Consider the following 15,021-nt stretch of genomic DNA (forward strand, 5'->3'; position numbering starts at 1 on the left):
TCAAAAATTCTCAATTTTCAAAAAAAAAAAGAAGAAATTCAAGAATTCTGTTCAATAAATATATAGGTTACAATTAAATTATTTCATGAAATTTACTTTTTTATCAAAAAAAAAATAATGAGTTATCACTAAGAACATAATGAAAGCTGAATTATATAGTAAAACTCTCATACTAAATTGGCATCAGACAATAATAAATGAACCAGATAATATACATAAATAATCAAAAAATAATTAACGTGTTAATATTATCTCGATATGGTCTTGTTTGTATTGAAGTTTTCCATATTATGTGATCATATTTTTTTAATTTTTTTTTATTTTACATACATTAAATCATTGTAAATATTTTTTTTCTACCAAAAGTCCATAATAAAATGATAGTTGCGATGAGACCTAAGATTTTCACATTTATTCATGACAAAGAGTAAAATTCAATGTGCTCATTTTAATTTATTAGTTATGTGTACTAATAGCTTTTCATTCACGGTTAACTTTTTGAGTATCCCATTGCGCAATAAAATATGTGGCTTGGACTCATCAATAATTTTTGCTGCTTATAATTCTCGCTAAGGCCAGCACTTGAATTGTTCTGATGTATTTCCGTATACCGTAGACTTTGGGATACGTACTTATTCCGATCAACAGAATCTTTAAACTCCAAAATCAAACCTTAAAACCTCCACATACGCAATACGTACAAAAATCGTATATATGTGTTGCATATATATGTAAAGACTTTCGTACACAAAATTGTGTTTGTGTTGTTGTTGTTGTTGTAGTAGCCATTATTCGATGTCTTCTTCTCCTTTTTCTCCAATTTTTTCTGTATTATTTTTAGCTCTTTTTTTTTCTAGCTCCAGAGCGTCGTTTTTTCCAGCCGGATCGTCGTCCTTCTCTCGGAGATCAATTCTTCGAGAAATCAGTAGCGATGGTAAAAATGAAAAACGAGTTGAAAAAGCCGATTATGGCGTGGAATTAAACGCCACGAATTTCGATGCTATCCTCAAAGATACTCCGGCTACTTACGCGATCGTTGAATTCTTTGCTCACTGGTATTAGTTTTGCTCCCAAGTTTCAATTTTTGTTATTCAATTGATTGCATGCTTAGTAAATATAATATACCATTTCCTTTTTTGTCTTTTTTTTTTTGAAGAAAAGTTTTCTGCTTTTTTGATTTTGGTTGAATTTTTTTTTAATATTTCGAAAGTGTAGAAATTTGTTGCGTTTTAATTGCTGCTGTAGGGTTAGTTTGACGTAGCAGTTTGCAGAATCGCTTCTGAAAAGGCTGGGGGTGGGCAGGTTTTGATTAAGCATGGATTTTGGCATTAGTTTGGTAATAAAGCAATTGGTGTGCATACGTATTCCCATACAAATGCAATAGGAATAAAAGGATTATGCAGGTACATTAACGGGCCAAAAGGGAGCTTATGAGCATTTTGTTGGAAGAAATGCAAAAGGAGAAGTTTTAGCATTTTGCACTTGCTGGGTTTTTTTTTTTTTGGGTTGTTGTTGTTGTTTAAAGGCTAATGGACTGATTCAGTGAGTTGATGTTAGGTGTTTATTTGGTTTAATAGCTGGATGGTGGTGCTTATCTTGAGAAAATGAAGATGTATTGTGTTCTTTTGGGATCAAGAAAGTGAATTTTCTAGATAAGTCATCATCGGGCTAAATGTTGGACATAGACATAATAGGTGAAAATGGATAGCTTGAAAGTGGTTTTTTTGCAAAGAAGTATATATTGTTGTGGTTATTAAATTGCATTTCTGGGTTATAAAGAATGTTAATCACAGAGAAAGAAGAGGCATATAAATCAAGTAAAATAGGTTGATTAGGAATCAATGTTTAGGTTGCTTAATCGACTAGAGCGTTGTACCTAAAACTGCAAGAAGACTAATAATTTTTTCATGATAACATGAGTAATATAGGTGATATCTGTGTGTCTTCATTAGGCAAGTTCTTGTCTTAGAAGGAAGACTTCTGGAAAGTAACGAGCTTGATGCTGAAAATCAACATTCTTTTGGCTCTATCATACACATTTCCAATGGTCTTTGGCTGTCTTGACATTGGGTAGAAAAGATCTTATTTGGAGCACTTTATTCTTCTTGGACATCTGTTAAGATCACAGCAGATATGTGTTTTTGCTAATCACTTGTAGACAACTTTTATGGCTAAAGAAATTTGATAAAATTATATTTCCAGAGGAAAACAGAGAACTTTTGCCTGCAATGAAGAAATATGTTGTGTTTCTCTTATGACTGATGATAGACTTAACAGTGGAAAAAAATTATCTGACAAATTTGGTAATGTAAGAATAAGATGCATGGGGTAGACAGTTAATATTCTTATATTATGCATTGTGTATTCTAGTCAAGGATTTTTAGGTTTCTTCTATGATGATTATTCTCGATGAACCAAATTTATGTAGTAGTATGTATTATGTACCTGACATTTGTACTAATGTATGTTGATGGATGTGTTTGTGAGCAAGTTAGTTGATACTGTTCAACTTACCATGATATTTTTATGTAGACATTCTTTACCATTTCTTTGTGTAGCTTTCATATTTTTCTTACATGTAACAGATGTGCTGTAATTGTTTTTCCAGGTGTCCTGCTTGCAGAAATTATAAGGTATGAACAGTCAAGATGGTCTTTATACCCACCATCCCTGAAAAAGAATTAAAAAGAAAAGAAAAGATAAAGAAGCAAAAATTTCTATGTTTCTGATGCCTCAAACAAGCAATACTTTTGCAGCCTCATTATGAAAAAGTTGCAAGACTATTCAATGGAGCAGATGCTGTTCATCCAGGAATTATATTGATGACAAGGGTTGACTGTGCTTTGAAGGTATTATGAATATGCTTTCTGTGCTGTTGTTTCTGGATGTATTCCACTCTTGTATCCATATTAAGCATATTGGTAATTGAGTTGTTCTATATATCATCGTGTTCCTAAAGTACTTTTTCTCAAATCAAGATGTATGTGTTGCAGTGTTCTAACTGGAAAGTATTACTATAGTTAGTAAGTTTATGACTGGAAAACATCACAGGGCAGTCATTTGTTTCTCTTTTAAAATGGGGAATCCATAGTATAACATTGGTGCATCATCTTAGATATGGCATATACTTCAACTAATTGTCTGCATTCAAGTATTAGATTAACTTTGAGGGGTTGATGAAGAATTGCAGAGATTCTTAAATTCAATATTTGCAGTAGAATGTTAGCGAATTGTGTGCATCATATATTGTGTTAAATATTTTTTTTCTTTTAACTTTTTTAGCTGATTGACTACACCATATTTTGCTCAGATTATGTTCTATTCTTTTAATTGGTTCCCTTCTATTTCTGATGGGGTGGTACAGTCCCCGATTTTTAATTGCAGTGTTGTTTTCTTCAGTTTTTTCGTGATTAAGCTTTGTTCCATTTGGTTAATGTTTTTTCATATGTATGCTCATGCGTTTCTCCTCCATGCATGATCTGCTGAACTTTTTCACCCTTTCCAAGAGTCATTCATTTTGTATCCAAGTTTTTTTAGCTGAATTTAGCTAACTGATATTTTATTAATCTTTTTCACTTGTTTGGCAGCACAGATAAATACCAATCTCTGTGATAAGTTTTCTGTAGGACACTACCCTATGCTTCTATGGGGCCCCCCTTCTAAATTTGTTGGTGCAACTTGGGAGCCAAAGCAGGAAAATAGTGAAATACACTCGATTGATGATGGCAGGACAGCTGATCGCTTGCTAATTTGGATAAATAAGCAAATGGGAAGGTAACTCCTCCTCTGTATTGGGTTTTGATGAATGCTATGGCTAGTATATTTCCTAAATTCGTGTTGGATTGCCTTGATAAAACTTTATTTACAAATAACTCTCATGTATTGACTAGGCATAAATCTAAGACAATGTTAATTGCATTAACACCTAAGACAATGGTAACTGCATTAGCGCCTTCATCTGTTATTTTATTATTTTAAACATTTAAGAATTTGAAATTGTAACAATTTTCCGGTGGAAAAGAATGATAGAAGTTAGTCTGCTGAAATTGCTGTTTTTATTGTACCTTTTGTAACATTAAATGATGCATCTAGGAAGAAAACAGTGGATATAGAATCATAAATTAAAGCATTCTCTTATGCTATAATGCAATAAATCTTGCTTGCTCAAGTATTAGATTGTTACTTGTTTGAATATTGTTTGAAGAAGGCACCATCTTTTCATATATGGTGAATTGCTGAATTGTCTCTTACTCATTAAAAATAAGCAATTTGGCCCTACATACTGAACTTGAACCATTGCAGGTTCTATTTCCATCATCTTTCTGCACAAAACTTTAAGCCCATCTTAACTGAATATAATATTCACGGGGCAAAACTTTGGTTTGATATGCTCAAACATTGGCCAATCAAGTCTAAGAAAAATAATTGACAATCAGGGATCTTTCTCCTTGAAAAATTCAGATTTTACTCTACATATTGCAAATTGAATCTAATCAAAGAAACTCAAAGCTATTGCTCCTCAAGCTACACAAATGTGAATAGGCATAACAGCCAATATGATGATAAGAAGCAGGAGCTTGGGTGAAAGTGGTACAGTTTAAATATTTGAGGATCCAGATTATCTTAAATGTGGCGGACTGTTTCAATTACTTGCCTTTAGTGGTTCCTGCAATTCTGACGTGCTTTTTATGTGTATTTCCATGTATTGGAAAATAGTAGCCTGTTGAACTTTTTTTCCTTATGTATCTTGAACTTACAGTTCATATGCCTTGGATGATGAAAAGTATGAAAACGAGCATCTTCAAACCAATGCATCTGACCCCGGGCAGGTCCTTGACAAAGCATACCTCTTTATTTTTTTTGAGATGCATGTATTGCTAAGATCTTCTTGTGAAAAATTTGACTGTCTTGTTGTTTTTTTGTCAAAAAGATTGCACGTGCTATATATGATGTTGAGGAGGCAACATCCACGGCATTCGACATTATATTCACGCACAAGGTGAATATATTTCATTTACCTACACATATATCGGTTTCCCTGATGCCCCCCCCCCCCCCCTTTCTTCTTGTCAAGGGGAAATAAGGATTTTTGATAAACTGGTGCTGATCTACTCTCACTACACAGATCAAGGCAGAGACTCGGGCTTCGCTCATTAAATTTCTTCAACTATTGGTGGCCCATCATCCTTCTAAGAGGTGAGCACCTTTATCTCTTTGAGAGTGACTTCTCATGTCAAGCATTTTACATCTCTGAAAGTGTGTGCGCTTTCTAGGTGCCGGAAGGGAAGTGGTGATATACTTGTTAACTTCGATGATGTATATCCATCTGAGATATTGTCAACCAATAATGCACAATCTATTGGTGATGGTAAAGAGAAAGGACTTCAGAATATGCAGATCTGCGGAAAAGAGGTTCCTCGCGGATATTGGGTGAGTATACAAGTTGCCTCTTAACTTGCAGAATGGGAAATGTTATTGGATCTACTGCACCTATAAATGTTATTGAAGTCTATACATGGTTTATCTGATTTCTGTACCTTTTGTTGACTGGATTCAAGACATTAGTGGCATATGGTTCAAAGAGGGTAACTGATCCATGTTTACCAACTATCAGGATGATTTGCAAGTTTTCTAGTCAATAGATTTCTTTATAATGATGCCTGAAATGGCATATATTTTCCAGTGGCTCAAAGACTTCTAATTAAATACTTCTCTTTATTTTTCATTCTCTATCCTGATGATCTTTAAATTTTGAATTTGTGCGCAAAATATGCGAGATAAAATCTCATTTTGGGAGGCCTAATCCTGGATGGATGCAATTTGGATAAGCTGACTTGCCCTCTGTGATTTAGGTCTTTAGCGAATGGTTTTAGTATCTATGTCCTCATAATTTTTTAAAAGGAAGAATGGCCTTACCCGTTTCTCATATGTATCATAAAGCTATACTGATATGGGATCAGGAGAACTTCTTAATTGGTCGCAGAGATTTGAGTTTTGGGGGTACAATAAGGTTAAGGAATTGAAGGGGGGAGGGCAATGGGGTTTTCATGGGACTCTATTTACTGGTTGCCTCCAACCTAATCGTTCATAAATGAACATTTGAAAGCAATTTTGTTTCAATCAGTCAGTAAAGATTGTCTGAATGTTCTACACAATAAAATGATGTAGAAATAGGGACAGAAACATAAGAATCAGCTAGACTTTGAACTTTATTATGAGCAACAGGTTGTAAAGACTAAATCAGATAAGAATGGGTGCCTGTCTGGAAGTGATTCCCCTTTCAATGCTAAAAAGGAATTCCTAATTACAAGACTGATAAACTGATTTTTGTTCAAAAACCAGCTTTATGTAAATTGTTCTGAATTTAGCTAACTGTTCCTCATCTTGTGTAGATGTTTTGTCGTGGCAGCAGCAATCAAACTCGGGGTTTTAGGTAAATATGGCCTTCACGTGTTTGTTATTTTGTGCCTGTCAGTGCAATTTTGTGAATTCTACCTTTAAAGGAAATCTAGCATATCTTTCTTATCTCTGAAAAAAACTGTACATTTGAACGTGCAAAGTTCCTAACAATTCAATTCTGATGGATATGGGGAAATGTTGTGATCATGACCATCAAGCTCCTGTATTCACTGGAGGATGTCAGAATTTTATAATTTACTTATTTACTTTTTTGCAGTACCAGAGACAAAAGGGTCCATGTTTTTAAGTTTTGTTCTGATCACTTAGTATATATTGGCACCCCCTCCACCTTCTCTATCTCTATGTGAAATGGCTTACACGGTTTTAGGATCAATTTTATATTCCAGTTTACTGTTCTGGCAGCTGGTCTGATTACAACTTATCGTAGAAAAAAAATCTAAATTAGTACTCCTTCCGTCCCAAAAGGTTTGTCACTTTTTGGCAATGGAGCTTTTTATGAATAATAAAGAGAATAAACTCTTAAACTTCCTAAAATGCCCATTATCGAGCTGTCTAAAACTTGTACAAAGAAAACCATTTATGCTGCCCGAATTGCGTCTGCCATCAGGCCAATAGTGTGGGCCCCATGGATTTAGTTAAAGATACCAACCTGCTTCTTCTTGTGTGCTGCACGCACCAACTGCAAAGCCAGTTGGTGCATGCTGGTGATGCACTACTTTAATACATGCATAGGTTTTAATAATTTTTGTTGGACCCACACATATAATTGTAGTAGCTTTGAGGATAAAAATGGAAGGAGGAGAAAATTTCACCTGCTGTTTTTGGTAAGATGACATAATTTTGGGATAGATCAAAAAGGAAAGTATGACAGTTTCAATGGAACGGAGGGAGTAGTTTATATAAACGATACACGGCAAATATTGTTCAACATCTTTTCTGGCTTGCTGGTATGAGATTACTTCTTTCTCTAGTCATTTTGATCATGCATCTTGAAGTAATAATAACAGTCACAGCATGCTTAACTCTCGTATGAGAATGCTCAGGGTAATTACTCAAATGATGTTACTTCGAGAGTGAAACTTTTACTTCACCCTGTTGTTGGATGTTAGGTAGTATTCAGCTTCTATTGTTCCATTTTCATCAATCGAGATGCAGTTTGCAGCAAGTACTTCAGTTTGTTTCAAAACTTCAAATATGGCCAATTAATGCTTTTGTTTCTTCTGCAGCTGTGGATTGTGGGTTCTTTTCCATTCACTATCCGTCAGGGTTGAGGATGGGGAAAGCCAGATGGCATTTACTGCTATATGCGACTTCATTCACAATTTCTTTGTCTGCGAGGAATGCCGGCAACATTTTTATGGGATGTGCTTAAGGTAAGATGTCACTAAATTTGTCTTTAGTTTTCTTGAAGTTCCTTGGAATCTGAAAAAGGTTTATCAACGTGCAGTGTTTCTAATCCTTTTAATCAACGTGCAGTGTTTCTAATCCTTTTAAGAGGACAATGGACTTTGTCCTTTGGTTGTGGAATGCTCACAACAAAGTCAACAAAAGGTTAATGAAGGAAGAAGCTTCTCTTGAGACTGGTGATCCTAAATTCCCTAAAACCATATGGCCACCAAAACAGCTCTGTTCTTCTTGCTATCTCTCCAAAAGTTCAAAGAATGGACAGATAGAGTGGGATAATGATGAAGTCTTCAAATTCTTAGTTAGCTATTATGGGGGAACACTAGTCACTCTCTACAAGGACAAAGAACTTCTTGGCGATAGTGAGGGTAACAAAGCACCCATCGAAGATTTGGCAGCCACAACAAATGCAATTGTTGTGCCCATTGGAGCCGCGTTAGCGATTGCTGTTGCAAGCTGTGGATTTGGCGCTCTGGCATGGTGCTGGCGTTCACGACAGAAAAATCGAAAGTATAAATACCAACTACACTCTTTAAAAAACATCTAGCGAGATTGGCCTAGTCACTTTATATTTAACCTAGATAGCCACAGTGAATTTTTAATATGAGAAATGAAATGTGACGTTGAGAGTGGGGGTTTGGAATAGTTGGAGGTTGATATTCTTATTTATTTTTCCAAAAACATTTCAGGCAAAGAAGAAGCTGGAACTAAGCTCGTAAACAGGGTAGCTCTACGGATGGCTGTCAGTAATTGTGAGGAAACCATCAGAATAGAACAAGTCCATAACCTTGAATCAAGTAGCTCGCTTAGTGTTTACTTTGAGATTTGAGTGTACAGTTTTGACTCTACACTGTAATTTAGAAAGAATTATTTTCTTCTTTTCCCCTTGTGCTATGTTTGTACACCCACATGACTTGGGAGAAATCTTGCCTGCATAAACTGTGAAGTGTATTTCCTGCTGTGTACTTGTTCTGAATTCAGGCTAGCAGCTATTGTGTCCGCGTCAATTTATGTTTACACAATCTGCTATAATCTTAACTGAGAACATCACATTGAAGATTGCAATATTTTTATGTACATTGGTGTAATTATAAACCAGCTAGTGTGCAGAAGATCTTTACACTGCAAGTGTTTGGAGTTTGCCGTTGCTTCTTATGCATCCTTCCTGACCAGGCAGTGAGAAAATGCTCTGCCCAGAAGCCCAGAAACGCAGTAAATGTGCAAAAGATCTAAATCCAAATGTTGAAAATTCAAACCAAGTGACCATTTTGTTGGGCATTAGGAAACATTTTGAAACTTCAGTTCTGCTTGTACTAGGATTTCCTGATGGTGCTCATTTGACACGAAGAAGGAACAGTATACAGAATAAGATGGTAACATATATTGATGTAGTATAGTAATGAAAAATTATTAAAACTTGAAACCCTTTTTACTCTTGGCTAGGGCTGCAAACGAGTTAAGTCGAGTCGAGTTTTGGCCTAATCGAGTCGAATCTTGACTTAATTTTATCGAACTCAAATTCGACGAGCTGATAATTTTGAAACTCGAGCTTCAGCTCGACTCAAATAATTATTTTATTTTTTTAAAAAATAAATAAAATAATATTTTTTTAATAAATAATAAAATATTAAGGATATTTATATAATTTTACTATTAAAATAAAAATTAAAAAAATAAATATCTATACTCAAACTCGCGAGTCGACTCACGGGCTAACGAGCTTAATATTTTGAGTTCGAATTTGAGCTCGACGTTGACTCGACCAACTCAAGTTCGACTCGAACTCGATATTGATCGAACTGAGTCGAGTTTGAGAACTGCTCGACTCGTTTGCACCCCTACTCTTGGCATCTCTACCCTACATTTTTCTCTTCCATAAAGAAAGCATTTTCTTGGCTGTTGCTTGCTTGTGATTTCATTACTGGGATCCCCAGCCATCAAGCAACAAATCTAAGATGCTGCTTCCAGGAGCTTTTATTCCGTTGCTGTAATCATGTGCTTTCAAGATAACATCTTTCCCTGAAGTTACCATGCATGCACCGGAAAAAAAAAAAAAAAAAACTGCCACCGAATTGACCAGTTTGGAAACAACAATTTAAATTGCTAAAATATTTGCTGAAACGTGTAATATTCAAAACCAAAGTTTTGAGACAGAAGCCTGAAATTTCTTTATGATTTTCTATAATTTTAAACCTTATATACATATCTTGGCATTTGTCTGTTCGTAAAATCTGAAAACAGGATCTAAAAGTATTAACTAATTCACACCTCAAGACCTATATAGACAGAACCTTGACGGGTCTTGGGTGCTTGATCTCTTTCTCGAGTAACAACTACTGCATATCAGTTCACAGCAAGGCTGCGACTTTCTTGTCATCAATCATCCTTCTATCAACGTTTGTTAACCAATTTAAACTTCATAATCCTCAGGGCAAGCCTTTCGATAGTCTTCTCTTTAATATTAGGATACTCTTCATCACTTTTTGGACCTCGCACTGACTGCAATACATGAAAGACTCTACTGCTTCAAAGAGAAACCGAATTAACATCCGAAGTCAGCTAAACGAAGTTGCATCTTAGCGGTAATTGCAGCTGGAAAGGGCCATCTATCAAACGTGTGTGACATCATCGTTTTGAGGCTGCAAAGTTGCCGACCCAGCTTCTTCATCAGATGAAGAGAGAGAAGACGATGAGAGGGATACATTAACCTGTTAAGGGTCACCCACGCAGGCCATGAATAAAGTAAACAATGACCAAAATGCTTAAACCTGGTAAAAAAAAATTAGAACTTTAGTCATGGGCAACAGGCTTACCCGATTGTGCCGGCGACGAAGAACTCCAATCACTGCTTTCATTATAACGTATATTGGCAAAATGATTCCGACAACTCTCAGAAGTAGTAACTGTCAAAGAAGATGATAGATAAGGAACTCAATCGGCATATACATGCATCTTCCAAATTTTGATAATCAAGTGAATTTACCAATATCAGTGGAAGAGTATAGTTCCCTGCTCGATTTACTATGACGGGAAGAGTATGCCGCAAAATTAGAAGAACCATGAACTGCAAAATAAAGGATAATTTGACATGAGAAGAACTTTCATCACACTAATATCCAATCACCCTGATTCTTTAGTTACTCCTAAAAACTCCAAGTAAAATCATTAAGATGTTCTGTAAACTTGCTATCAAATCAAACTTGAGACTGTCAACCTCTCCTCCATACATTGTATCTTTCGTATACAGAATATGGTCATAGCTTCCTAGATTTGTTTCCAACTATAGATGCACATCCTTTTGTGGGCAGAGAGAGAGAGAGAGATATTACGATTATAGCAACGGAACGGCAGCACATCATGCTTCTTGAGTTGGACACTGCATAGTCATCATAGTCAGGATCAATGAGATTTTGGTCAGTTGAAACCACTGCAATAAGGCGGGGATTATTCAAGTCCCTCCTGGCAATTTCCCAATTTCCTCTGAAAAATTTAGCAAAATATGTTTCACAGCGGAAAATTGATTTATACTGTATGATTTTACTTATTTATTACTATCAAGAATGGAAAAGCTATGATACCTGAAGTTCATCGGAATACCCCCAAGTCGAAAAATAGGTGGTGGTGCTGTATAACCAGGCTTGAAATGCTGCATGTGGCATTTAGGCACAAGGAGTCTTACTAAGTCGAAGACAAACTCAGGTTGAAATTCCAAAACTAACAGAGAAAATGAAGAATTTACAGTCAAATCACAATTACTGCGAGTAAGATGTACCTGGTGGCAGATCTCACATACAGTGTCACCCTTCTCATTACACCACCTCTGTACACATCGTCTGTGAGCATACTGTAAAAAAGTGAATGTCAACCCCAAGATCTAGTAAAAACATCCTTTAAAGGACATAGATAGCATTTAAAAGGACTTGAAATGGTAAGGATTATAGAATCATGAAAGTATTACTAAAAAAAGAAAAACGAGATTGAGTGCCTGATTGAGGCACCTTTATTCTGAACCAAAGCCAACTTTTGATGCAGTTATTAAACAGTAAAATGACAACAGGAACAGGATCCCTTTTGCATGTGCATCAATGCAGGTACAAAACATGTTTCACTACCAAGAAGGAAAATATTAAAACCTGTTCAACTAGCAACAGTACAGAAGTGAAAGATGGCAGCAAACAGCTTCAATATCAGCACTTTAGTGGCCTCTGCTGAAATAGACATGTTCTGGTGCCAAATTACGACTAATGAGTGCAATTAAGAGTCCAGTTCGACAAAACTAATAAGCTCGCAGATTAGAAAAATGAAACACAAAGAGACAAGCATGGCTTTTTGGAGATAAGAAAGACCCTTGTCATGGGGCCATACATCCAGAAGAACATACCATAAAGTAAAACTAAAGCAACTGCCCCTCCTTACACATTCTTCGTATTCTAGATGTCTTGAAAGCAAAAGAGGGTTTCTGAAGCAGATTGCTTCGACATTTGTTTGGAAGAAAATACATGAAAGCTTTTCAAAAGCAAATACACCTAGGCAGTAGGATATACTTCAACTTCATAAATAAACTGGTACAAGCAAAGACACATCATCAGACTGCAGCTCAGAACTCAAAAACCTAGAGTCAATAGTCTCTTCTCCTGCTGCAATTCATCTTACTTTTTTCTTTTTTCTAAAAGAAATGCCGTCATTGGTGTTGACACAATTTCATTCTCAAGTCTATATCATATTCTTAAAATTCCTTAATTGAAATAGGTTAAGGTCATCGCAACTAGTCAATACTTGTAGTAGGTGATTGGACAAATGAACAAAATTTAATTAAATGACTTTATCATGATATGCTTTTATAGTTTATGAGCACAAGGAATTTAAAAAGGCACAGAAAGAATTTGAAACATATGCAAGCATGCACGTAGTAGCACATACAAATGATACAATTAACAGAATTGTGAAGCAGAAGATGTTTTATTTCAAAGATGAATCATAACAAAGGCATGGCCAACCTTCAAGCTGCCACAACAAGAGCAAGGGGTCTCCATATTTGAATCCCAATCTTCATCCTGGCATATCCTGCACTCGACCATTTTCCTTGGAGTCAAATCAGCTCCAGTATCCTTCAAAGTGCAATCAACAGCCATGTCATCATTTCTCAAGGGTACCGACTGCAGCAACCGGTTTTGGCTTTCAATTGCAGCCTCCAAAGTGGATTCAGTGAGCAACCGATCAACCAGCAAAACAAAATGATCCCCCATCGTCGTCAGCAAGACTCAAAACAACTATCACTTGCTAGAAGGAAATCCAACTGAATCAGCTCAAAACACTATAACCAGCAGCCCTAGCTCAGCAGCAGTAGTAAAATTTTGAGACCTACCAGAACAAAGAAAACATATTTCAGCACAACATATGCAATATAATGAAATACAAGATAGAGATTCATTTGCTGAATTTCCGTAATGCAAAAGTTAAGCATACCCATATATAACAACATTTAGACGCTAAAGTATTCAAGCAGGAAGAGAAAGAGGTCATAGAAAGAGATATACCAAGAAGACCAACAAAATCAGTACCTAAATAAGCATAAAAATATTTTACTTAAAAATAGGTTGAAGAGTTGTATACACTAAAGTCACATAACCAATAGAGAAACTACAGTTAAGAGTCAAAACCATCAAAATGCTTTATATAAAACAGTTAGAAGTAAACTAACAAAAGACAGAAAAATTAAACATGATGGAACGCAAGCTCAACTTTCCTTTTTCTGCTTAAAATTAAAAAAAAAATCAACTTTTGATGCTACAAAACCAATAGAGAAAGTTCATTTAAGAGTCGAAAGCATCAAAATATAAATCTAAATCAGTAACCGAAGACAGAAAATTTAAACATGATTGATAGTGAGTTCAACTTTCCTTTTTCGGTTTGAAATCATCTTTTGATGGCAAAACATACCCAACCAGATAAAAGCTCCAATTGTCAAAGCAAATGGAACAGAATCATCTAGCTAAACATGACAAAGTCAAAAAACCAAGCAAAAGAAAAGAGTACCTAAGAAGAGAAAGCAATTAACAGAGGAGGCAATGAAACAACCCCAGACGGAAAAAAGCGATCTTTTTAAGAATACAGAGCTATAAGCAAGAAACAGCAAAGAGAAGTGAGGGATTTAAGAGAATATACGTGAGAAAGGAAAGCACAGCAAGGAAAAGGGATACTTACAAGAAGGGGATCGGATATCTTGAAGCTAAGAAAGCTCAAACGTTTCTTCTCTTTTCTTTGTTTTCCGTTTTCTTTTATGGGCTTTTTCTGCAAAAATGGAGAAATCTCTGTTTTGGAATGAAGCAAGAGATTGAGTGTAGTCTTTGTCAGCATTCAGGATTCAAATTCACGTCCAAATCCCCTATGTACAATACACACATATATAATAGGCATCAGAGGTTCAAGAAAAAAGATAAAATAAAATAGAAAAATGACCCACGATAGAAAAACGGTGAAGTGGGGTACCCATAATGGGGTTTTCAAAGCCTTTGAAAATGTCTCTTTCTGGTCTGGTCTTTCCTCAGAGGTCTCTCATATTTTGTGGCAAAATCAAGTATTTATTTACGTATACCATTTTTTTTTTTCATCCATATCCAAAGGAACGAAAGTTATCTTGGAGACAATAGAGGAGAAAGAAAATCTTAATCATAACCGTGAAAACAATTGACAACCGCATGGATTCCACTTTTTACTACAATCTTGATCGTGAAGATTGCGCTCTCTGACCTCCAAATAGTTTGTTAAATCATGACAGATATTGGAGTGGATGGGTCTAATTAAAGCCATTAAGAAATAAAAACCATTAGTTATATTTTTTTCATCTTTTTTTTTCTTGAATTTTGTTAAGTGTAAGTAAAAGGTTTCGCACATCTAATTTACACCCCTCCCCTCTATCATTCAACTCGATATTAGTGAATAATAATATAATCAAAAGTTATCCGGCAGTTGGGTGTAGGTGTGCGAAGGAGCGAGAAGTGTTGAAAAAACAAAACAATTTAATCAAGTTTCTCTTTAATTGTTTTTTAGGAGGGAAGGGGTGGAATTTAATATCTCAATCTTAATCACTAGATTAAAGTCTCATCAGTACATTTCAATCAAGTTCTAAAGTGTTCTCAACCTTACTTAGTATTATGCTAAAGTTGAACTCTCATGATTGGCATTGCAGTAGCCAGC

At 35.5% G+C, this 15,021-nt stretch overlaps 2 protein-coding genes across 4 annotated transcripts; one reads left to right on the top strand and one right to left on the bottom strand.

Annotated features, from left to right (window-relative positions):
- The first annotated feature begins 618 nt into the window (after positions 1-618).
- Positions 619-8,862, top strand: LOC113754310 (sulfhydryl oxidase 2). 2 transcript variants are annotated; one of them, XM_027298690.1, is made up of 12 exons: positions 619-1,055; positions 2,609-2,633; positions 2,757-2,849; positions 3,593-3,774; positions 4,760-4,829; positions 4,931-4,999; positions 5,126-5,196; positions 5,274-5,430; positions 6,393-6,433; positions 7,647-7,793; positions 7,897-8,334; positions 8,514-8,862. In XM_027298690.1, exons 1-12 carry the CDS (start codon positions 796-798, stop codon positions 8,533-8,535), a joined length of 1,575 nt encoding a protein of 524 aa, XP_027154491.1. In that variant the 5' UTR covers positions 619-795; the 3' UTR covers positions 8,536-8,862. The 2 variants fall into 2 exon arrangements, with proteins under 2 accessions (XP_027154491.1, XP_027154490.1); XM_027298689.1 differs by having other exon boundaries at positions 7,897-8,862.
- Positions 8,863-9,949: 1,087 nt separating this feature from the next.
- On the bottom strand, positions 9,950-14,168 carry LOC113754096. Of its 2 annotated transcripts, none has more exons than XM_027298427.1 (8): positions 14,029-14,168; positions 12,822-13,185; positions 11,597-11,668; positions 11,403-11,470; positions 11,154-11,304; positions 10,808-10,888; positions 10,638-10,727; positions 9,950-10,532 (listed from the first exon to the last, which is right to left on the bottom strand). In XM_027298427.1, the coding sequence occupies exons 2-8, from the start codon at positions 13,068-13,070 to the stop codon at positions 10,434-10,436; spliced, it is 810 nt and encodes a 269-aa protein (XP_027154228.1). In that variant the 5' UTR covers positions 13,071-13,185; positions 14,029-14,168; the 3' UTR covers positions 9,950-10,433. The 2 variants fall into 2 exon arrangements, with proteins under 2 accessions (XP_027154228.1, XP_027154229.1); XM_027298428.1 differs by lacking the exon at positions 14,029-14,168 and adding an exon at positions 13,861-13,917.
- Between the last annotated feature and the right edge of the window lie 853 nt (positions 14,169-15,021).

Source organism: Coffea eugenioides, chromosome 11, assembly GCF_003713205.1.
Source record: "Coffea eugenioides isolate CCC68of chromosome 11, Ceug_1.0, whole genome shotgun sequence".
NCBI classification, from domain to species: domain Eukaryota; kingdom Viridiplantae; phylum Streptophyta; class Magnoliopsida; order Gentianales; family Rubiaceae; genus Coffea; species Coffea eugenioides.

What these genes read in the sequence shown, in the direction of transcription:
- LOC113754096 (XM_027298427.1), bottom strand. Translation starts at nt 13,070, where the DNA reads ATGGGGGATCATTTTGTTTTGCTGGTTGATCGGTTGCTCACTGAATCC. An exon ending in TATGTGAGATCTGCCACCAG is followed by an intron (nt 11,471 to 11,596) that starts GTACATCTTACT and finishes TGCCACATGCAG; the next exon opens with CATTTCAAGCCTGGTTATAC. An exon ending in GCCGTTCCGTTGCTATAATC is followed by an intron (nt 10,889 to 11,153) that starts GTAATATCTCTC and finishes TTTATTTTGCAG; the next exon opens with TTCATGGTTCTTCTAATTTT.
- LOC113754310 (XM_027298689.1), top strand. Translation starts at nt 796, where the DNA reads ATGTCTTCTTCTCCTTTTTCTCCAATTTTTTCTGTATTATTTTTAGCT. An exon ending in ACATTATATTCACGCACAAG is followed by an intron (nt 5,000 to 5,125) that starts GTGAATATATTT and finishes CTCACTACACAG; the next exon opens with ATCAAGGCAGAGACTCGGGC. An exon ending in TTTTATGGGATGTGCTTAAG is followed by an intron (nt 7,794 to 7,896) that starts GTAAGATGTCAC and finishes ATCAACGTGCAG; the next exon opens with TGTTTCTAATCCTTTTAAGA.